Below are 23,644 nucleotides of genomic sequence, written 5' to 3' on the forward strand. Positions count from 1 at the left end.
TTTAGCTATTAAGAACACAGATGCAGTATGGTTCTCATACAGAAGACTTAATTGTGTTATTTACATTCTTCCAGAATTAGGATCTATTTGAAAACTCAAGTGCTTTTGATGTAGAATTGAAGAAATTCCACTCAAAAGAACGAGTTAGCCCCACAATCTTGCTAGCTTCTCTCCCTGAGTTTTCCTCCACACCAGAGTTGTGTTAAAATATGGTCAAGGTTGTAATTATGTTGAAAGTAACTAATCATTCAGTGTAGAAGCGGATTATTGTTTTTAACATTGTATTGGCCGGTCATGGTTTGAACTGATCTCAGCATTACTACTCCTGCTTCTGCAAGTTTGGACGAGCAGCTGAACTTCAGGAGGTAGCTGGGAAAACAGGTGGCCTCGGAGGTGGAAACCAGCTTAAGAAGGAAGTCCTTTTCCTCTTCTTACCCACCTGTTTTGACTCTGCAGTTTTCTGTGTCTTCAGTCGAAATGGTGCAAGTATTTGTGAACTGAGGATCCAGTTTTATAGGACCCCTGGTCGGAACTAACGTGGTCTTCTGCCACAAAACACTTACGGTGTTGTATTGTATTAAATTAGGTTATTTGTTTAAGTTTTTCCCCCCACTGCCTCACTAGCGACCGACAGCTTCCACTCAAGCAGGCAGTGGGATGAGCAGGCCATGGCTGCAGGGCAAGGCAGGGAAGCAGGGCTCTCTCCTTCAGTCACACCCAGCACCAAACCACAGCCTGAAGTGGCCCAGACGGAAAGTGATGTTTTGTTTGTTTGGGTTTTGTTTATTTGTTTTGTTTCCTGGTTTTTTTTTTTCCCTTTTCTTCTGAAGTGTTTTTAAACAGATCAGTTTTGCCAGCAGTAACCAATGGCCGACAGGGCAATCGGCCGGGGCCTGCCGCCACCGTTAGAACCGGTGAGGGTGGGTGGCCCTGCCCCAACAGCCACCACAGTCCTGCCACCATCGGATAAGAGCAGCGGCCACCCTGAGGAGAGGCAGTGCCCCGGGGGGAAGCCATGCAGGTGGGCGCAGAGGGTCACCCCGGCCCCAAGCTGTCCTGGTGGGGCAGCAGCTGAGCCTGAGGGCGGTGAGGGAGCTGGGGTGGGGATGTCAAGGAAATGGCGGAGGCAGCAGTTGGACTCGAGAGAGGTGCTGGGTGCTTTGAGAGCCATGTCCTGCTGCCTGAGGCAACCGCCAAGCCTGCCGGGCAGGGAGAGAAGAAAGGCAAGGTGGCGAGGAGGGCAGGAGCAAAGCCAGCCCCCAGAAGGGCTCTCTTGGCATGGCCAAGCCCGCCGCAGGGCCCTGCAGGGCAGAGAGAGCTGGCATTGCTGCCCCGGTCCTGCGTGGCCTTCCCAGTCCCTGCGGGGGTCCCGAGAAATGGCAGATGGGAGGGCAGGTTACGTGGGTTTTCTTGTGAGAATACATCAGGAAACTCTGAGTTTCTAACGGTTAAGAATTAACCACCATTACTGTCCTGTATGAGTAATAAAATACTACACTTTGATAGCTGGACAATAATAGGCATAGCATGTTTTAAAAACATAACTGAGCATTTGCTTCATGTCATTCACCAAAAAAACCCACTGCAAATTAAATCTACCAGAAGTGTTATTTACACTTAAGGATTGAAGTTATCCAGCCTGCCAGTTCCCAAACTTGATACGTGCATCAACTCTGGCAAAGCTGATGGTAACTAACATTATCATTGGCAGCAGTAAGATGTGTCATGAGGAGTTTTTTTGCTTGGGATTATGGCCTGCTAGTAGAGTAATACTGCTTCAGTAGTCTAGCTTCATACTCTGAAACCAATTTACTTTGGATCACTTTTGTCACTTCTTGGCTCCTTTGCACTCTTACCATCAGATATATTCTGACGTTTTTGACGCACAGTTTCATTCATTTCATCTGTTCCCATTACTGCAACCTTGAACTAGTCACTTAGCACCAACTTTTTAAAGATTGATTTAACCCAATTTGTTAAAAAATTCTTAAAGGTTTGCTAGCTTCTGATCTTCTCTTCCTTGAGACTGGAGTTCAGATTGATCAGACACACCTGTTTCTGTTATGTTTACTGTGATCTAGGATTCTTGATCCAATTTTTTTTTGCTTTTACATGTTGTAGATGTAACAGCATCTAGAAAATGTCCAGTGTACAACTGGTTACACAAACCTATTGAATGTTACAAACATTAAATAGAAATAGTATAAAATACACCATTTAAGTAAAATACTATGGAAACATTTTATGTAGGACCTAAATTTACAGAAAACCACAAAATGTCAAAATCTTTCCTGGCAAAAACTGGCCAAAGCTTATCTTCTAAGTTACCTACATTCCAATTCTGTTTCAGTAGTCCTTTTTGTTGTGTGGTTTTGAAATTATTTGTCCAGCTATGATGATGATTTTTATTACGTTTTTTAAATGCTTCATGATTCTCCATAATCCTTCTGCTACAGAGAAGGATTTTCATTCTGTGAAGTGGGGAAATCTGATCCTGACTTAATTAAAAGCACAGTAAAGCACTTCTGTGCAGGCCAAACCAAAGTGCATGTGTATCGCTCGTATTTCTTCAGGGGTTCCCTTGGAGGAGTAGTCCTCTTAGTTCTGTGGATTTTTTGATACCCTGGCTGTATCTAGGTCAAAATTCTGCTTTGGTGAAGGGTTGGAAACTTGCAGTAAGACTAAGTGTAAGACTTTTTAACGTAAGTAAATCCTGAGGAATTACACTGTAGCAAAATCTTCATTTGGGTTTTTCCTATTCCAGACCCATTAGTGACCATCTAATTCATTAGATTATATATGGAGCTTCTCTTTTATTTTTTTCCAAGGGATTATATCAATTACTTTTCAATACATGAAGGAGAAAACATCACTTATTTTTAATTCTTTATGTATGCTTTCATATGTGGATAAAGTAAGTTTGCTAGTAGATTTGACTTGATGATGAAATAACCATGTTCTTAGAGGCATAATGTTAAAGAAAATAATTTTCCAAATATTATAACTATTTACAATGGAGTTGCCATCTCTAGTCCAAAACCCGAATATTGGAGCTTTGCAGAAGGAATCAATTAAGGTACTGAGGTATGAAATCTCTTCTTTATCTTAGCAATAAGGCACTGGATGTTTGCAAAGCCAGAGTGCTCTGCTAGTAGTGAATATTGGTAGCACTACCCTTGCCTGCAGTCTGCTGAGCCCATGCAATAGGAGCGTTGGAGGAACTGTCATGAACTACTGCCACTTCCCTTTCATTTCAAACCCTGCCAAGCCTCGCTTTGTTACTCATGCCAGAGAAACTGGCAGAGTTAAGAGTCTTCTTGCAAACCCACTGTACTCAACTTCCTTGTGAGCGATAGTGTGATTCTATTTAGTCTCTTTGTGGATTTTCCAAGTACATTTTCATCTAAACTGCAAAGCAACTCTTTTACCTTTGTGAAATTCCTTGAGGCATGTGTAGCATTTGATCCTCATTAGAATTTGTTTCATTATACTCATGCTAAATTCTCTACAAGAGCCTTGTTAAATAAAATGAGGCAGCTGGCAGCTGGAAAGGCCAGTGTAGTACTCATGGGCATGGTAGTAATCCGATGGAAATCCTGGATATTTCCTCAGGTAAAATTTTTGTAATGTACTTTTTGTTCATTTGATGCTGCATTATTATGGAGTTATGAATATCACTAAATATTTCTGATATACATGTATTTATACAGATATTTCTTTATGGAGGTTTTCAAAAAAGTTGTTATTTCAGGGCTAAAAATACCACACTTTTTGATTAACAACCTGTTTTAAAATCTGCTTTACTACTTCTAATCCGTATTTGAGGCCTCCTAATGTGTTGCTATTCTACCATTCCAACAACAGTCCAGTTATAATAAACCAAGGTGATAATTTCAGTAGAAATGCAGTCTTGTAAATAGGATGCAGTTCCTTTATCTTAATCATTTAATTAAAATTACCACAAATGTAGATTTAACACCTACAGAAGTCCTGTGTTATAAAACATAGTGTATGAAGTAGCTTATGTTGACACATTAATATTAATCATTCATTTAAAATAAAAAGGTCTTTTTCTTCTGACTCTAGGCATGCTTTTACATGATAATTCACTGTGTCAATACCTTATTCTTAAGAGTAACATAAAAATACTGATACAAAAATCTCGTCTGTATAAAGCTGTATTTCTTTAAGTGTGATTAAGTAAGCAGCATACAGTTTGGCCTTTCTGAAGTAGGTTTCCATATATCTTTTAGACAATTTTTTAGCTGATATTTTGGAGACTGATTATTTTATCTATGCTTACATTTTGAGTTTTCTTTCTCTCTTATTTTCTTGCTGTTTTCTGTTCAGAAGTGAAAAATGACAAATGAAAATTCATGATAGAGAATGGTCCATGAAGGTATTGCAGCCTCTAAGTAATGGCCTCCTTTTCTTACATCCTTAATATATGCCAAAGTGAAAAAGGGCTCAGTTTGGTTTAAAAAAGGGCACACATGACTGATTTGTTGATTTAGTTTTGTTTCATAATATTAAAACAGGATCCAAATGAAGATACTGAATGGAATGACATACTGAGACATTTTGGAATTCTACCTCCAAAAGAAAAACCGAAAGATGAAATTGAAGAAATGGTTTTACACTTGCAGAAAGAAGAAGAAGGCAAGTAAAACTAAAAATACATGCCATCACTATAACAAAATTTGAAAAGTGGAGGTATTTTCAATAACATTTTTTGTAACTTAAACATCATACAATAATTATATTTTTATTTTAATTATTTTCACTTGGTTATTTTAAAAAGGATTCTGAATTAAACATACAACCCAGTTAGTGACAAACATTATGGCATGTGACATGTATGGATAACTGATTTTCATAATTCCATAAAGGAACCAGTCAATATAAGGAAGATTCACATTCTGAACAATTGGTAGTAATCCACTTTGGTATTTCTGTATTTTCCTATATAGTAGTTGACTCATTTCTGAAATTTGTACATCTTTTTCTTTCATTAGCTCCATGTGTGCGTAACACTTTTTGTACATTTAAAATGTTTGCAAACACTTTGGAGAACAAAAGGTGACTAATTTTTCATTTGTTGTTTCTAGTGAAACCGTATAAAAGAATGACTCTTGAAGAATTGAAGGAAGCTGAAGATGACTTTGATGAGACTGATAGGAAAGCTATTGAAAAATACAGGTATAGTAAGATACTTCTACCCAGATTAACAGTGCATGTATCACTATTGTACATGTACGTGCTCCTGAAAAATAAACTCAGAATCTTTTGCGCAGTAATGTCTGCTGACTGGCACAATTACCTTTTTTCACCTTCTGCTCCTTTGCCAGCAGATAGACAGCACTCACATTACTGTCCTACTTCTTCCTGATTGCCAGTGGCAAAGAGAAGCACTTTACACCATATTTTACTTTGACATTTTGTTAGAACAAAATTATTCCCCTTTTAAAGTACCTAATTTAGTCTCAAAGCTGGATATTTAAAAGAAAAAGAATGGAAGGGGCCACGGTGGAAACCACTGTTATATATCCTCAGTTCAGCTGAAGATATATTGTGCTACTGTATTTTTAGAGGCGTTGTATGTTTGAAGTGCTGTATATTCCACATTTATCTAAGTTACACAAGTAGGGTTCATTCACTCTTTGCCTGATTAAACTGTACCCCTCAGTCTGCCACTCTGAAGATACTGTCTGCCAGTCTTTAGGAGTTGAAGCAATGATGACAAATATTCAAAGAAAGGAGAAGTTCTGTATCCCATTTTCTCTCTTGTTGATAGCATTTTCAAGCCAGGAGGAAATGGACAGTTGGTTGCAGGTATCCCTTTTCTATCATGTTGCACAAGAACATTAGGAAAAACAGCGTCCCAATACATACGTGACCCCAGCTTTGTGAAAGATACTGGGTTTGTGCATATAGAGTACGTGCCACCTATGTCAGGATGGCATGCCATTAAAGGCGAAAACTGTATTTCAGTGCTGGAATCAAACTGTTCAGTATTTTTAATTGATAATTAAATAATTAATCTGAATATTATGAGCAAAATACATCTGCCTTTTGGATAGCACTCATTTGTGGTATAATATGCTTTCTAAAGATATAATTGAAATAAAAATGCAATGTAAAATTTATTATGAATTACAGTTTCACTGTATCATACACTGCAGTTTCTATGCTGGAATGGTGGTAGTTGATAAACTTGCGTGTTTTTGAAAGATGTTTATCAAGTCAGCTGTGTGTGGACCTCTAATACACAACTATTGTGTTTATTTTGCTTCTTATCCAAGATTAATTTTAATGGCTTCTCTGTTTCTTACTTCATGAAAATACTCATTCAAAGTTTATATGGAAGGAAGGCTCAGGGGAGGTCTAATCAATGTCTATAAATACCTGAATGGAGGGTATAAAGCAGACAGCCAGGGTGTTTTCAGTGGTGCCTGATGACAGGACAAGAGTCAGTGGGCACAAACTGAAACACAGGAGGTTCCCTCTGAACATCAGGAAAGACTTTTTTACTGTGAGGGTGACCAAGCACTGGCACAGATTGCCCAGAGACACTGTGGGGTCTCCATCCTTGGAGATGTTCAGAACCCATCTGGACATGGTCCTGGGCAGCCTGCTCAAGGCTGACGTTGCTTGAGCGGGGGCGGTTGAATCAGATGACCTCCAGATGTCCCTTTCAACCTCAGCCATGCTGTGATTGTGTAATTCTGTGATACACCATATACTGATACCATATACTGTTCTTAGGCAACTGTGGCACAACCTTATTCAACTATTTAATAGGAGGAGTACACCAATCATTTCACTTACAATACCATGCAGAGTCAATATGTTTTATGAACTCCGGTTCAGAAAACTTTGGCACCTTGTATGGAGACTTAGTAATTTTAGCTGTACTGGACACTTGCATGTATATTTTTGTAGGTATTTTACAAAGTACTCTGCTGAGTTCTGCAATGTTTTGTACTGTAACTAAGAAAAATGAAACATGCAGTTTACACAGAATAAAAAAGCTAATGTGATCAAAACATTTCCTCTGTCTAGATTCTACCCGTACTTACTGCTTTTGCATTCTTAAAATGACTAATAATTCTAATGCTAACACTGTGTATCTAGCGCTGTATTCTCATAGGAAGATAATACTTCACAAAATTATGTGGGATTGTGAACCTAAATTATCATACAATGTTGCTACAGTATAATAACATTGCACATATATTATTTAATCTTTTTTGGAAAAGCCACTTCTATAGTGGCTGACAGTTAGTAAAATTAACAGCTACTTTTAGTTCAACAAATCTCAATAAGGCATTTTCCTTTTCTACCTTTTAAGTATTTTTATAGATGAAGACTGCCATCTACTGTTTTTACATTCCAATTTTCATGAATGATTTTAAAATTGTCTGGTAAATAGTATAAGTACTGGTAGTTCTTCCTCAGATTAATCTCATTTTCAGAATCTTAAAACAATTAGTAGCTGCTTTAATTTTTTCTTGCTTTATCTCAAATGATAAACCCTTCTGCAACATGTTTGTTACTCAAGTTTCCCAGATCTGATACTAATGAACTAAGAAAATGTATTTTATTATCTTATGCATAAAGATTAGAACAGAAGCCTTTCTAGCTCTGAAATTACATTAGAAGACCTTGAGCTAAAGGGTTACTCAAAGCATTTTTTAAATTAATTGAGATAAATGCACTAGATATTATTTTAAAATGCATTTAAAATGTTCTGAAGATGCTTATTGTTATTATTACTTTTTCATTAGGCAGCAACGTTTGCAAGAATGGAAATGTCTTCAGAGGCGGCAAAAGTATGGGGAGCTAAGAGAAATTTGTGGAGAGCAGTATGTAAAGGAAGTTACAAATGCTCCAGAGAATGTTTGGGTTATAATTCATCTTTATCGGTCAAGGTAACTACATTCTTGTTTAAGATATTGAATACTTCAATACAGAGAATTGAACTGATAATTAAAAAGCAATTCCAAGAAAAATGAAATACAATAGACTAATGAAATAGCAATTGTTTGGAGGCAATGGAATCATAGAGCATGGGACCTCCTTGACTTGTTAATTCACTTTGTGAGAGTTAAATCACTTCATTTTTGATCAATTATATGAAAGATTTCTTTTGCTGTGTATGCTTATCACCATGTACTTAGCCTCACTGACATTTCTCAATTTCACTGAGAAAGTGGTGTCCACTGTCTGTGTTAAAGGAAGTTCATTTGCAGATTCTTTTCTCAGCAGGAATGCTCTTAACTGGATTATTCTACCTTTATTTCCCCTTTGACATGAACAAATCAAAAGCCCAATAGGAAAAGTCTCAATTATGAAAATTGAGGAAAGCTAGGGAATTTGTTAGCTTATTAGTTCCCCAATAAATTCTCTAATGGTAGCAGAAGTTGTGACAGGATCGAGCAGAAATGTCAAAGGTCTCCCATGATTAGTTTAGCATATGTTAGCAACTCTATTAGATGTTTTTCAAAAGCACTGAGAATGAGTATGGAATGTTTAATGCATTTTTTAGATTCAGACCAGCATTCTCTTTTCCTTCTTTTTAAGTGTGTTGGGAGGAAGCTTCTTTGATTCTTCTCAATTGTCAGAAATTCAGTATTATTTGCAGGAGCAATAGGAAGAGGTCAATCGTATGAATTGTTCAGATTACAGTAATTTAAATTTACAGATCTGCAGAAAGAAAATATCACCTTTTCTTGATTTTTTTATTGTTTTTGTTCACTGGAGAACCAATTCGATACTTTACCATTGCATAAATACGAGTCTGAGGAAACTCCCAATTCCTTAGGAATGGATACGAGACCGCCGAAGTCTCTTGTGGCTAGTAATAAGACTGCCTCACCTGCCTTTGGCCACGAGAGGGTGCTGCTGGAACCCGTCGACGGTCCATAGGCTAAATGGGCTTCTTGAACTTCAGTCACAACAAAGATCCTAACTTCTACAAGGTTAACGGGCTGGAGGGGAACAAAAACAACCCCCACTGGGTATTTTTGTGGGTTTTTTTAGTGAGGTTTATATAGTGATTGTATTGCAAACAGTAGCTATGAAAGTAATGAACAGGCCTCTGGTGGTAATAGGGCTATGCAAAGGTTTCCCCGACATTACTCAGATTTTTACTAAACAAATGAAGAAGCAATTAAATGTTCAACTGAAAGCCAGTTCAAATAAATTAGAGTAAAATGTATATTACAGATTAAAAAAATCTCATTTAAACTCTACAATAAATGGACAAAATGAGCTTTAAAAATCTTAGTGGAGAACAAATTTCAGGCACAATGCTTGAAGCATCTTGTAGCTTTCCTGACATTTTATAGACTGTGCCTATTACATGTTTTTACTTGGACAGCTCTTTAAATCACAGTAATCTTAGAGGAAGCTAAATAAAATTTGTGGTGCAATTCTTATAACAAATTAAAAGTAGAGGCATACTAAATGAAAAGGTACATTTAGTCTTCAAAGTATTTTTAACAACTTCAGTTATTTTACAAGTCATTTACATGGGAAGTGTCATCATACTTTTTCTTTTCTAGCATGCCAATGTGTTTACTGGTTAATGAACATCTCAGCCTGCTAGCCAGAAAATTTCCAGAAGTCAAGTTTCTCAAAGCCATTGTAAACAGCTGCATTCAGAATTACGACGACAGATGTTTACCCACAATACTTGTATATAAAACTGGTGAAATAAAAGGCAGGTTCATTGGAGTAGCTGAATGTGGGGGAATATATGTTAAAGTGGAAGGTATGAAATATTCTAAAATAATTCATATTATAGAAAATTTTATGTTGTTTGTAATCATTCCATCTAAAGATCACTGCTTAAAGGTGGAAAAGGTTTTCGATTATTTTTGTAGAAAAAAGCGTACAAAAAGCAAAGAATTAATTTATGTAATTCTGTGGTACAAATATTGGATAAGCATGGATATTTTGCAATTTCACAGTTAGATATTTTACTGAGATAAAGCTGGGTTGTCACAAGGATTGCTCTATTTTTTGTTGTTGTCGAGACTGAGCTTGGTCTTTATTAAAAGTTCTTTTCCTCTTAAGGGAGAATTTATTGCAATTATCAGAATTAATTGTAATGTGTTTTTACAGAGCTTGAATGGAAACTAGCAGAAGTGGGAGCAATAGAAACTGACTTAGAAGAAAACCCCAAAAAGGACATTATTAATATGATGACACTGTCAGTGCAAAATCTTTCTGCTCATGAAGACACCAACACAAAAAGCAGTGATGTGATGAAACCCCGTATTACTTGAGAAAATTTTAATGCAGATGATCTGTTCTGACAAAAATTAGCTCAAATACAGCTTTTTACTCCTTTGGTTAGCCTGAAACAATTGAAAAAAAAAAAAAAAAAGAAAGAGCAAGAGATTTTGTTTCACTTGTACATTTTTTCGTTTTGATTTGTAGAAGAAAATTGATGCAGTAAATGAAAGCCACACTTACTTACCTTTAGATACATAAAGATAGCTGTCATTGACACCAAGAGTCTGGATTCTCCATTTCATACAAAGTCTGTTTAAATGGAATGGGGAGGTATTAGCCAGCAGGCTTTAATACATACTTTCTTCCTCCTTTTATCCAGCATGGGTGCAAAATACTCCTTTAATTCTTAGTGAAATGACAGTAGTGGAACTCTCCTCTGCTAAGTACCTTCTCAGTTCCCTCCCCTGAAAAGGTGACCCAAATACAACGATGTGTATAGTGATATAAAATCAGGATTTGGCCTGAATCCATTGACTAACAGTTCCATGTTTGACAGATGTTCAAGAATTTTCTCAAGTGTCAAGGATAATCTTCCCGCTATTTCAAACACTGACAGATCAGTTGTTCCTTCCTAACAAAAATAAGTATATCCTTAACAAAATAGTTTGCAGTACAACTGCAGATAAGCAAAACTACATGAGTGAATGAAAAGACCACGCTCCTGATTCAGCATCTTTATTATGAGTAGTGAATCAAATTGTAGAGTATTAATGTTGTTTTTCCAGTGACTCATCATAAAAAGAAAAAAATCTCAATGTGCTAATGAAGATTTAGTTACATACAGTTGACATGGTTTATAGCATCAGGATGCAGAAAGAAAAATTAAACAGAAACAGTTCACTTAACACTTGGCACACAGATACCCAAGAAGAACAAGAAAATTAACATTAGCCATTTTTTTTCACCCAGTAGGATACAGCTGTGCTATTGGTAGCTACCACTTCTAGAAACTTTTATTTTGCAGATTCAAAGAGATAACTAGTAGATGCATTTCAGAGATAATGGCTTATCTGCCACTTCAAACTAGAAAGCTAACTAGTAGTTTTAAATGTAAATAGGTCATCAGTGACTTTAGATATGATTCTACAGTCTCATCAGATGAATATCAGTATTGGCTGCTATAAAAGGAGTACTACCACCCGCTTCCTCTTAGCAGTGAGCCTCCCTCCTGCTGCTGTGGCTGCCCTGAGGTACCACAGGCACAATACACAAGTGTACAAGCGCTAGTGTTGTCACATTGAAAGTAATAGGAATATGTTGCTAGATATGACTGGGAAGGGCCAAACCTCCTCCTCCTTGGTGACCCTTACTTCATCCAAGTGAAGTGACTATACAATCATGATTACAGCCATCAGATGTGACAAAGCAGCAGCAAAATCCAAGGGAATCTGCAGGTTAAGAGCAGATGTTTCTGGTTCTTGGTCAGTTACACCATTTGTAGGAAAAGGGTCTAGGAATGAATGTTAGTCAAGCTTGCTTTACAACGATTATGTAGATTGTGACAGGCTTTCAAGTTAAATCCACTGATTTTAGTATTCTGGAGTGATATGAAATTTAGTTTCAAAATTGGCTTCCTCAAACCAATCCTCTTTTGAACATGCCAGTGAGGATCAAAAAGGAACATTCTGAGTAGATGTTTGTTCTATGGCTCTTAAGTATATCAGGCACAAGATGGCAATGACAGTTCTGTAGGAAACATGGCTATAGTTAACGGAAGTGCACTAGAAATTTCTGCATTTCTGGCCCAATCTAGTCCCATCATTCAATAATTCACAAAAGATTTGCTGCTCATAATTTGGCAATGTCTGAAAATTACGTTGGCTCTCATGTAACCTTTGTGAATGAAACAAAACTATCATTAGACACCAGAGCAAACTCACATTGACAATAAGAGCCAAAAAAATAGTACTTCTACTTGGAGAATAGTTTCATAAAATCACCATATCATTTCTAAGCTTTCTGCCCTGTTTCTTCAGGAGCCTTTAAAATACTTTCAAAAGAGAAGCAGCATTACGAAAACTGACCTTGGTTAGGCCATAACTTCAGCAGAAAATGCAAATGCGTGTCATCTCCACAGCTGTGTTGCCTGTTTTGATCTTGTCAAATCCCAAAAGGTAAGATGTGCAAGCCACAAAGAGGAATTTGCTACCGCAACACTGCAGTAGGTAGGTGTTATGCTCCCATATATTCAAGGTGTGAAGAGAGACAGTACAGCATCTCTAGTTTGTTTCTCTGAAGAATTACTACTGGTTACTAAAGATCTTGTGGCAAATTTGATACATACAGTTTGATGCTATTTTTAGCTTCTTGGTTTCTTGGCCATATTCTAGTTCTGGTAATTACGCATTTTTGTTGAGAATTTTCCTGCATTTTCTCCTGGATTTTCCATTCCTGCTGTATCCTATCATCTTTACTACATTTCATCACAGGAGCATGAGTATTCATCCATCATCAAAGAATTTCATCCTTTGCACAATTAATGAAAAGATTAGTTTTGTTTGTATCACATTTTCCTCAACTGAAAGCTAGAAACAGAGTATTCTGAATCAGTAAGTAACAAAAATAAGTGGTTTTACTAATGCTTTTTAGATTTCTTCAGTGGAAAAACTGAGCTCGTGGTTAGCTCTTTAGCAGCATCCTGTCCTTACAATACCTTTGCATAAGACTTTGGTCACAAGGTGAATCCAATGGGGAAACTGATCTACCTGAAAAGTAATCCAGAAAGAAAAATCCATGAGATTTTACAGCCAAGTCAAGTTCCTTACTTCATTCCATACACAAACACTAATTAAGCTTCTATAGATATACATTTGTAATTACGCTTTTAGATATATTGCTGTTTAGGAGACCACCTGAAAAATAAACATCCTTGTAACCGAGAAAGAAAACTGGGAATATTTACACACTATTACCACGGAACAATGTTTTATTTTACAGAAATCAGTTCTCTGCTATGTTCTGCTGCATGCAGAACAGGTTTATGCTAACATAATCACTGCATGTTTAAGCATATTCCAGCGCTGCAGTAGACAGTATGGCTGGAATCCATTACATGATTCAGTTGTACATGAAGACTGTGCAGTATCAGTTGGCCATCTCTCTGATCAACTTTGATACCTGATGCTGATCATATTTATTAGCTGGGCTGTTCCACAACTTTCTCTGCAAAGTCAATAATACAGGCGCATCTTAGTTTTTATAGGCTTTACCAACACACAAACACAAGAATGCTAACTTTTATTGTCAGAGAAACTCCTGCAAAACTCCTACGACAGCTGTGCCTTCCTGTGCTGAAATGATGCGTCTTCATCACTGCGGTTTGCCTAACAAAAATACTTCGACCCCATACAGGGCAGTTTATCAGTTTATCAAGTTCACAATTACTCTTTTAACTTGCAGCACACCCGCCTCCCCGCCCCAAACTGTAAGGATTAGCAAATGAGAAGAATGGACTTAAATTGCTGCTTTTCAGTCAGAAAGCAGGAAATTTACTTGCTGTGAGCCTTCCATCAGTTTGGCGGTCCAGAAATCTCCCAGACCTCAATAACCAATATTAGCACAGTACAATGCAAATTGCACAAACCGTGCAATTTCAGTACAGTATTTTAAAACGTATAGGATTTCATTAGGTGCTGAGATTTTAAACTCAGCTAGGGTCATTTCTTATTTTTAACGTTAGGTAAGACTACTTTATAAAACTGGTATTAAAAGCATTGTGCACAGACGGAAGGACTGAGACGGTCAGGCCTGTTCTCTGCCGCTCCGTTGAGCTTTAGCAGTTTACTGACTCTAAAAGAAAAAGAAACCACCCACGACCGCCAGGTCGGGTTGCTTGTACCCCTAAATAACTAACTTGTGGCTCTGTTCCCAGAGAGCATCCGAGATGCTGCTCGCTCCCCTCTGGGAAGGAACGAACGTATGCCCGGGTACCGTGTCACACGTTCCGGCGCTGCCCAGAACGGCGGTTTGTGCCAGGTGTACTGTTTCAGCAGGGAAGCGCCTCCGTTCAGCGGAACCCTCCCCGAGGGCTCGGCTCCGGGCTCCGCGCCCGCCTGCAAAACAAGCCCCGGAGCATCGCGCCTAGCAGCGGCGGCAGCCGCTCCGGCCGCCGGGCCATCCCGGCTGTGCCGCAAGGCGGCACCGCTCGCGGCCTCCCACGGCGCCGCCGCCCGGAGGCGGAGCGCGGCCGGGCACCGTCCCCGCTCCCCGGCTCCCCACCGCGCAGCCCGAGTACCGTCAGCCCGCCGAGCCCCGACGCTCCGGCCCGGAGACGCGGCACGCCGCTGGGTCTCGCCGTAGTCGGGCTTCCGCGGTCCCGAGGCGCCCGCACACGGCCCCGCGGGAGCGCCGCGGCCGAAGGCCCGCGCCCCGCTCGGTAGCGCGGCCGCCGCCATTTCCTCCTCGAGCGGAGCGGAGCCTGACCGCGATCATGATCGGAGCGGGGTGAGGTGAGGCGAGTTGAGCCGAGGTCAGGGAGGCCCGGCGGCCACTGCGCCTGCGCAGGCTCCCCCGCGCCCAGCCCCTCCGAGCCCGGCCGGCCCCCAGGCGGGCGGCCGCGCACGCGTAGAGAGGCGGTGGGAGAGCGGGGGATCACCTCCCCGGCCGCCGGCGCCGCTCTGCGCATGCGCGGCGCCGGCGGCGGCCCCCGGCCCCCGCGCGAGGGGCCGGAGTGCTGCGGCTTGCAGTGCGCCCCGGCGCACGCGCGGTGGCGCGAGGCGCCGCGGCCGCCGGCGGTGGGCTCGGCGGCGCAGGCGCGGTGGCGGGGGACTCCCGGGCCCGGCTGCTGGTGCTGCCGCTGGAGGAGGCTCTGTGCCGGCGGCGGGCTCGGGGCTGCGCGCAGGGAGCGGCTTTCGCCGGGAGAGGTCGGGCGGGCAGCGGCCGTGCGGGGCCGGGTAAGGAGCGCGCTGCGCGGTGGGGCGGGGCGGGCGGCTGCGCCGGGCCCGGCTGCGGCGGGAGGGTGGTGGTGGTGTGTGTGTGTGGGGGGGGGGGGGTGTAGGGGTAAGGCGGGGGACGCCGCGGAGGGGAAGCCGTTAAAGTTTGACAGCGGCGGCGGGTCTCCCGCCGCCAGGGCGGCGGCGGCGGCGCGCGGGGAGGGCAGCGGCTGCCCTTGGGCAGGGCGCGGGCGGGGGCGGCCGCCGCCGGGGGCGGGGGGCGCTCGCGGGGCACCCGCTAGGCCCGGTGACCCACTTTGCTCCTGTCACAACTCCCGGGCACGTTTGGAGCCCTGCCCGCCTGGCCCGCCGCCCGCCCGGGCCGCTCCCGCCGCTCCCCCCCCCCCGCCGCCCGGGCTGCGCGCAGGCAAGGGCGGGCGCGGGACTCCCCGGCATCCCCCGGCCGCCGGACCGGGCCGGGCCGTTGCCGAACCGCGCCGAGGACCGCCGCCGGCCCCTCGGCGGTGGGGCGGGCAGAGCCGCGGGCGGCGCCTGCCCCCGGGGCGCGTCCGCCGCCGCTCCCCTCGGTGGGGCGGCTCGTCTCGCCGGTGCCGGAGAGGCCGGCCCGCCCGCCCGCGCCGCCCCACGCGTGGGGGAGCTTTTCCGTGGCGGCGGTGAGCGTGTTTACGCGGCGGGCAGGCGGCTGCGCGGGGGCCGCGGCGGTAGGTGTCCGCTGGGCGGCTGGGCCGTGGCGGGCCCCCGGGCCCTCCCGGCGGCGGCGGCGGCGGCGGCGGGACGGCTTCGCGGGGTCTCGGGCACCGGGCGGTTGGAGGGTGCCCGGCGCTGCTGCGGCGCGAAGCCTCCCTGCGGCAGGTGAGCTGGAGCTGCGGGCTACAGGGCTGAGTGCGCACTTTGTGGGCTGCTTTTTTTTTTTTTTTTTTTTTTCCTCCCTCTCCTGTGGTAACTTTTATCGTGGTGCCTACAACGTGTTCGTGCTCTTAAATGTGAGGAGTTCTCGGTAGTTTCCCCCATCCGCTCCCGACTTACGTGCGTCCTTAAAATCAGTGTGTCAAATGCTCTGTGCGTGCGTGTGTGAAATATGACCAGCAAGGGACTGGAAATCCGTGGTACTTCTTTCTTGTGTTTCTGTTAAGGTAGGTGTGGATTTTTGGTTGGCTTCACTTTCAAATTCTGGGTACTTTAGGCCTGGATATAAATTTGAAATGTTTGGGGGTTTTTGTTTGGTGGTGGGTTTTTTTTCCACGAGGAGGAGTGCTTGTAAACTGATCAAACGTATTGGTGGTCGGATTTTTATAAGGCTGTTGTTTTCGTGTACATGTTAAAAGTTGACCCACTAAGAAGCACAAGGACAGTCAGCTGTAGTTCTAGCTGGGATATGAAGTGGCATGTAGAGGTGGAGTGGCTGGTCATAGATCCTGATCCGCTAAAGGATTCTTCAAGCAAGTATTTTTTTTGATGACATTGTTTGACAAGCAGTGCTTTTAGTGGCAATGTTGACTTAAACAGGCCTGTTCCATTCCTTGCTCCCAGCTCGCACCTCTTTGCTGCCCCCCTCAGCTGTACCAGCACAGCGGTTCATGGAACCCTGTCCGGTAACTGGGCTGGGGAAATGATCCAGGTTAACATTAACTACCTTTGGTTTTGGGTTTTTTTTTTTTTTCTTCTTTTTTTAATGTGGTTATATTTAACCTACATAATTTCTCCGGGTGACAGGTGTGCCAGAAGGCAGGAGGATTGTTTAAGCAGATACTGTAGTGAAAGAAGTACTTGAGGAATACACCTCAACTGCGGTAGTCCTAGTAAAAATCAATTTGAGCAGTTGCAGTTGTTTCACACTGTTCAATCTTACAGGAATAAAATTGATTTTATTCTGTGAATAGAAGTCTATGAATATCTGTGGGTTTGGGCCTGTTATTTGAAATTAGAAAGCATTTGATTGTTATAATAAAGGAATTCTACTTGACAGGACGAGTAACTGCAATATTTTTTTCAAATAAACTATTGATTTTCATATATTCATTTAAGATACTTTCTCAAAAGTGTTACAGGCACTGCTTTCGGGTTACCAAACATTACGTGTTTGGGTTAGGGTTTTTTGGTTGAATGTGGGTGCTAGCATTTTTAAGGTCATTGGTAAGGCAAGAGTTACCTCTTCATAAGAAGCAGTCCAAACAGTAAAAAAAAAAAATAACTCCCAGGTTGATATTTAATAGTTTAAGATGTCGTTCAGCCATGTCTTGTTTTTTATTTCTTCCGCTTCATGTTCTTACATAGAAAAGTTTAACACACGTAGATAAAATAAAAGGATGTGAGGAAAGCGGAGAGTGTTTTCTTTATTAATGCTATAAGGACCACGTAAACGCTCTGTTGTAGCTAATTTTACTCTCTCTGTACTCAGCAATTTAAAAACTGAGTGGTAATTACTTTAAATTTAATTTGTAGTGTTGGTTAATTATCTTGTTAGTATAGAATTTCACTGAAGTCATGAATCTTCATGGATGGCTTGGTCTTGCCAAGGAAATTGCTGCTTTCAAGAGCTTTTTTTTGGGGGGGGGGGAGGGGGGGCTATTCTAAATTTGTGCAAAAAGTTGAAGATATAAATTAGTAGTAGAGACATTGACCTCTACCCTCCCCACGTGTTCTTTATAGGACGTGTTTTTATCAACCTGAAAAGTTGTGAAATTTTTACTGAAAATAATAGACTTGTGTTGAAAATAGTTGTGAATCAAAAATGCATTTTTCTTCTCTAGGTAATTTCATCATTTGAAAACGGCTCCTTTTTTAGCTATGCACCCCTTCAGAAGATATGTGTATAATTTGCTGTCTAAAGCCTCACAGCTTCAGCCTAATTTTGTAGATTGAGGAATATGGATAGTTCTCCTCTTAGAATAGAAAATTAGTACCGTAATACAGTTTCTAACACAAAATACACAATATAATTATGAAGAGGAGGAATTGCAGCTAGGGTGCCTTCCTTTTCACCACATTGTGATGAGTTAGTTTTTCTTGAGGAAAATACTGTGGTAGGTGTTTGAAGTAAAGAAAAGTGCATTTTAGTGTTTCAGCCTTTTTAAAGTACTAGTTTCCATATGAACGCTGGAAATTGTAAAGGCCAGATGATAAAGCAGACCTAGAAATGTTTCTGAAGATAGATGGTATTAGTAGATAGTTGTGTAGCAAAGACAGTAAGTAGTAGTTGTTCCTGCCATTCTTACCTTCTATTTATTTTGCAAAGTATTAACCTTTATGTTAATTGAGCTGGTTCACCCTGTAGAAAGCTGTACTGGCACCACTGAAGGGGTGGCACAAGAACAGGAGAGAGTCGCCAGGCTGCTGGAAGAGCAGTAGCTGTTTTAAGGTAGTTTTATCTCTGGAGGGGAAAAAAAAATATCGGTGAGACTACAGACAGACAGAGGCCAAACCATTCAAGTGTCTCTCTCATCTTCTACTAATACTGAATTACTATTAGTAGTATTGGTATTATTATTTTGAATTTAGTTGTCTTTCAGAATAAAAAGGGGTGTAGGAAGCGCACCTTCAGTCACGTAGTAGAGTCTGAAGTGAAAGATTTCAGTGTTTCAGTGTGACTCTGGCACAAGCAAAGTTGGCTATATCCATTGGGAAGGTATCTCATTCACATCTGTGGGTGGTCCACCTGGGGAAAACAACTTACTATTGCAGTTTGTTATTTTGTTAACTCAGTTAATGGGTGTCTGTAATAATTTGAAACCATTGGTGGGACATTCCCCTGTTGATTTGTTGCAGGAGTTAAAGATGTGAAATGCAAAATCACGGAAGAGGAAGGAGACTCACTGTTAATGCAGCTGTGTGCTGCCCTGAAGGATTGAATTCTCAACCCCTACTGCTGCCACAAAATTCCTTTGTAATGCAAAAGCCACTTTAATTTTGGCATACCTCATGCCTGAGTGTTTAATTTTATAGTCCTAATATTCTCTTACCATACTTTTTGTGTATAATATAAATTCTTAATTATAGCCGCTTTCAGAATATATAATCATACATGTAAAAAGTTTTATATTTAGTATTATGTGGAAGCAACAAGGCTTCTTGGATTCTTTCAGCAGTTTAGCGTTGCACACTTTGGACTCTTTCCAACTGTTACATTTTGTCATTAAAATCACTGAATTAGTTTTCTTATTCTGCACTGATGTTCTGAGGAGCATTGCTGAGTCTTATAAAATCATCATTAGTAGTATTAATATTTTATTAAATATAGATCCTTAGAAATTAGATATACCCATGAGATTCAAGACCGATAAAGACGTATTTAGAGAATGAAGCTTATGAAGCTTAATAGATACTATGGGCATTCCTCATCTTCATGATAAAAATGTAGCCAAATTAGGCATAAATGTGGGTACTTAAATGCTTTGTCCTTAAAACTATGTGTTTAATAATCTCGGAGTATGTGAGAAAGCTTCAGTTTTGAAGCTAATATTATTTTACTCATAATGACAGCCTGGTACCACAAGATAAATGGTGCTAGACTATTATGCTTATGTTAAAACAGAAGAAAACAGTTCCTGGAGTATGACAGATCCATTTAAAGTGGATTTTAAAATAAAAATAGGTGGCCTTGTTCTTCTATAGAGGTCCTTTTAGAGTTCCATTAAAAAGGATATTTGCGGGTATCTCCAAGAAGATTTTTGATGTATGTTATTTTGGTATATGATGAGATCCATAAAATAATATAGAGGAGTCAAAACTGTGATTTAAATGGATTTTGGCTGTCTAGCCCCAAGTAAAATTGTAGCCATGTGTTGGCTGAATTTTACAGGTCTCTAGGTTTTCACTAGTAAAGTTTTCCAAACACCTTGAAGTTTTATTCTCACTCAGATCTTCCATAATCTTGTCACAACTGAGCATCTTGGCATCTAAATCTGTTTACTATTCATAAATTAGGCAATCTGTAAATTAGGTATTCACTTGTCCAAAGGCATGTTCAAACCACACCTCAGGCACACCTATAGGATTGGACTCAGACCAAAACCCTGTGGTGACTCTACCTTTTGTTCAGAAACACAAAGGAGTGAGGAGGGAGAAGATTTGTTGATGTCTCCTTTAAGAAACCCCAAACAACAAACCAACAAAACCCCAAACCCTAAAAATCCATGTTTCCTTGTGTACAAGATGATTAAAGTCTAATTGCGCCAAAGAGAGATACTAGGCCAGTTATTTTCTTTGGAGAAAGAGGAGGTGAGTACTTGTGTTCTGGCCTGTGTTCCAAAAACTATTTTATATTTTCCTCCATTTAAAATTTTAAATGCTATTAGGAACTGGAAAACAGGACTCCTCTCTCTCATTTGGGTGCCCTTCTCCTTAGAGAAGCTTGCACGCTGCTGGTTCTGCTCTGTGCAGCAAAGCTTTACTTTTTATTTTTTCTTCCATGTTCTGAAGATTGCCACTGAAATGAGAAGTTATGAGTTGATCCACCTTCCCAGTGCAATGTGGAGCCTGCTGAGAGATTACAGTTTGAACCACTCCTGGCAGGGTAGAGACTGGCTTTCAGATTTCTCTGTTCTGGGTTACTGTGCTGTAACCCTGTGCTGCTGGACAAAATGAGAGCACATCTTTTTTTTCTCCTACTGGCACGTTAAAAGAATATATTACTCCTGTTTGGATAGGAAAAGCTTAGCTATGTACATCAAGGACAGGGACCAGGATCATGAGTACTAACCTTACCTGTGTCCTAGGCATTCAGAAATAGGTGAAGGCAAAGGCATAATATTGTGTTCACTGGTTACCTTTATGGTTCGCATCTCTGCTAACTTTTTCAAAAGTCTTGCCGAGTGATGCAACTTTCCCTGGCTTTGGTACTTTAGAATTGTGGATCCTGTTGCATGAAATCTCCTTTTTGTGTCCTGCTGATAATATCTTTTAGTGAAGACTGTACTTTAGGGTAGTATTGCCTATTACAGCCAGAGCAGACAGCAGAACTCAATTACTAACTCATTGCGTGGTAGTGGTGTTGCTGTGGGACACTTAGAAGAGAAGGAGTACCTGGGAATGGGCCGATCATCCAGCATGATGTCTGAATTTTAAGTGCTTTGTAGTAGGGTATAGTAGTGCTAACAACATCATCTACAAGAGATTTTAGCTTGCAGCTCCACAGGTTTGTGAGAATATCTCAATTGCTTGCAGAAGGATGATCTCAGATCCCAATAGCATCTCATTATCTGCTGAACTGGTAGATATCTAGGAAGTTGCAGCATTTGCTTTTAAATACCATCAGGTCAAGTGTTTGTGAACATAGAGGAGGCAGGCACTGTAACAAGTGGCTCTTGTAGGAGGGAGGAAAGTTAATGTGTGAATTTCCTAACGTGTACATTAGGAATCTTGAGGAAATATATACTTTTACGTATTAAATTATGATCTTAAAGAATGAGATACTAAGCTGCCTAATAAAAAAAGGATACTTCAAAATAAATTGTATTAATATAGCTAATTTCATATTTCCAATTCTGAGAAAGCTGCTGCTGTTGTAAATAGAACAAAAGGTAAGTTGCCATTTTTACGTTTGGCTAAAGTTTTTAATGACATACTAAATATTAGTTTCTGGCATTTAAGAGCATTTGATGTGTTTGGTGACTATTTCATTGCATGTTTAATGTAATGTCAAAGACTGGCTTTTGCCTTTTCATTTGTGGCTATTACTGACATGCAGCCTGACAGAATAATATTCTATCAGTTTGGTGGCTGCTGGCGAGAAGGTGGTTGTGAATTTGGAGAGGGTAGACTCCTGCTGGTGTAGTAAGGTAGCAGTTTTGTAGTATTTCTGATTAATCTTGTTAGAGAAAAGCCAAAGGTTTGGATTTTCATCAATCATCCAAAAGCTTCAAGATGTATTAGGGGAAAAACTGTCTTGTTACACAGAGTAACTTTCCTAGGCCTTAGTCCCCTAAAGGTATATTTGAAACGTAAATATGAAGTTGTAAAAAGTGAGAGAAATTGAAAAATGTTTCACCAAAATCTGCTTACTTCCCATGGCCCAGTAAACAACCAAGAAATTTTCTCCATTAAAAACTGTAGGGAGTTGCCTTTTTTAAAGCCTGATTTCCTAGGAAAATGTGATTTATGCTTTTTCCTTGTTTTCTCTCATTCTTTCCTTACACATTTGCCAATAGTTTTTGAAATCATTGACCGATTACAGCCATGTTTGTAGGAGGGATAGTAATCTCAAAGACCGTAATGTTCCTAAAGGTTTTGGGATAATGGGCAAACTGGGTAGAGGGAAACGTGTCACTACCCTCTCTTGAGAGAGAGATAATGCAATGTGACTTTGGCACTGACCTGTTTTTTTCAGCATTCGCTGGGCCTGTGTTGGATAGGAGAACAGGAGATGGTTGTATGTGCCAACAGTGCTTGATGGGGCGGTCAGAACGTTGGGCTGTTTTGGAAAGGGATGGGGACTGAGAATATAGGGACTCCTGTGTCAGAGGGATGACGGGAGGGGAAGCTGGCTTCTCATGGTGGGGGAGAGGAGAATAGAGCTATCAGAACTGTGCTTTACTGCCTGCTGAAGAACTCAATGATAAGCTGGTAAAATATATTTTGACCATTAACCAGGGAATTATTGTCCTGATGAAAATTAGATGATGCTATGTTTCACTGACTGCAGGGTTGCCTGACCCTTAGTTTGGTTTAGTATGTAAAATAAATCCTTCTGAAAGTAAAAAGAGGAGCTTTAAGCTGTGATTAAATTCATATTTTCCCATTGTTTCAGGCAAAAAAAAAGATTTTTGGTGTATTTCTTTGGAAAGACTAGAACTTAGACCCTGCTTTCAGTAGTAAAGAGGAAAAGAAAGTGTAACTTGAACTTAAGAAATAGGACATTTCCATTTAAAGGCCATAGAGAGTAAGTGCTTTTAATAGTGTAGAGAGAAAGCTGAAAGGGTGCCATCCAAAGATTTCTTTTTATACCAGTTACTGAATGAAATATGTCCATTAATAGCCAAAGAATAAGATTTTTCTCTCAGCATAAGAACAAAAGTTAGTACCTCCCAAATGGGATTTGTTGTAAGCCCACTCCCCCATCTTGTAACATTGACTTATTAGTTGAAAAGCAGAAGGAGCTGGACTTCTGTCTAGAATGATGCTTCTCTGGTTCTTTCCTGTCTTGCCTATATTTGCATTACCTATTAACTATTATAAAGAGCAGACTGAAATTTACCTCATTATGTTCAACTTGTAAGATTTTTATCAAGACTTAGTGGAGAATTGTAGTGTGTCCTGCTGATAGGTTTAGAGAAACTTCTCATAGACTTAATAATGGTGAAAGTGAAGAAAACATTATTAGCTTACTACTTAAATTTCTACAGAATTCCCTGCTCAATAATGTCAAATATACTTCAAGCCTTCAGTAACTGAGATAGTATTCACAAATTTTATAGTGTTCACAAATCTTAATTCATTAATTTATAGTATTAAAA

The 23,644-nt window shown here is 40.8% G+C and overlaps 2 protein-coding genes across 10 annotated transcripts in view; both read left to right on the plus strand.

Annotated features, from left to right (window-relative positions):
- Positions 1-477: 477 nt before the first annotated feature.
- PDCL2 (phosducin like 2) lies at positions 478-10,344 on the plus strand. Its single transcript, XM_049796542.1, is given in 9 exon segments — positions 478-486; positions 844-925; positions 928-1,021; positions 4,351-4,399; positions 4,539-4,659; positions 5,109-5,199; positions 7,788-7,931; positions 9,567-9,775; positions 10,129-10,344. Coding segments are annotated over 9 exon segments (963 nt in total). The 3' UTR covers positions 10,293-10,344.
- A 4,687-nt stretch (positions 10,345-15,031) lies between these two features.
- Positions 15,032-23,644, plus strand: part of CLOCK (clock circadian regulator) — a 67,136-nt gene continuing 58,523 nt past the window's right edge. For 7 of the 9 annotated variants that reach the window (XM_049831495.1, XM_049831481.1, XM_049831554.1 and 4 more), the window contains exon 1: positions 15,032-15,194. The gene's annotated coding sequence lies outside the window, so the exon portion shown is untranslated. Of the gene's footprint in view, positions 15,195-15,934; positions 16,047-23,644 lie in introns of those variants that run through there. The other 2 variants (XM_049831514.1, XM_049831525.1) reach the window with 2 other exon arrangements.

This window comes from Accipiter gentilis, chromosome 3 (assembly GCF_929443795.1).
Source record: "Accipiter gentilis chromosome 3, bAccGen1.1, whole genome shotgun sequence".
Taxonomy (NCBI): Eukaryota; Metazoa; Chordata; class Aves; order Accipitriformes; family Accipitridae; genus Astur; species Astur gentilis.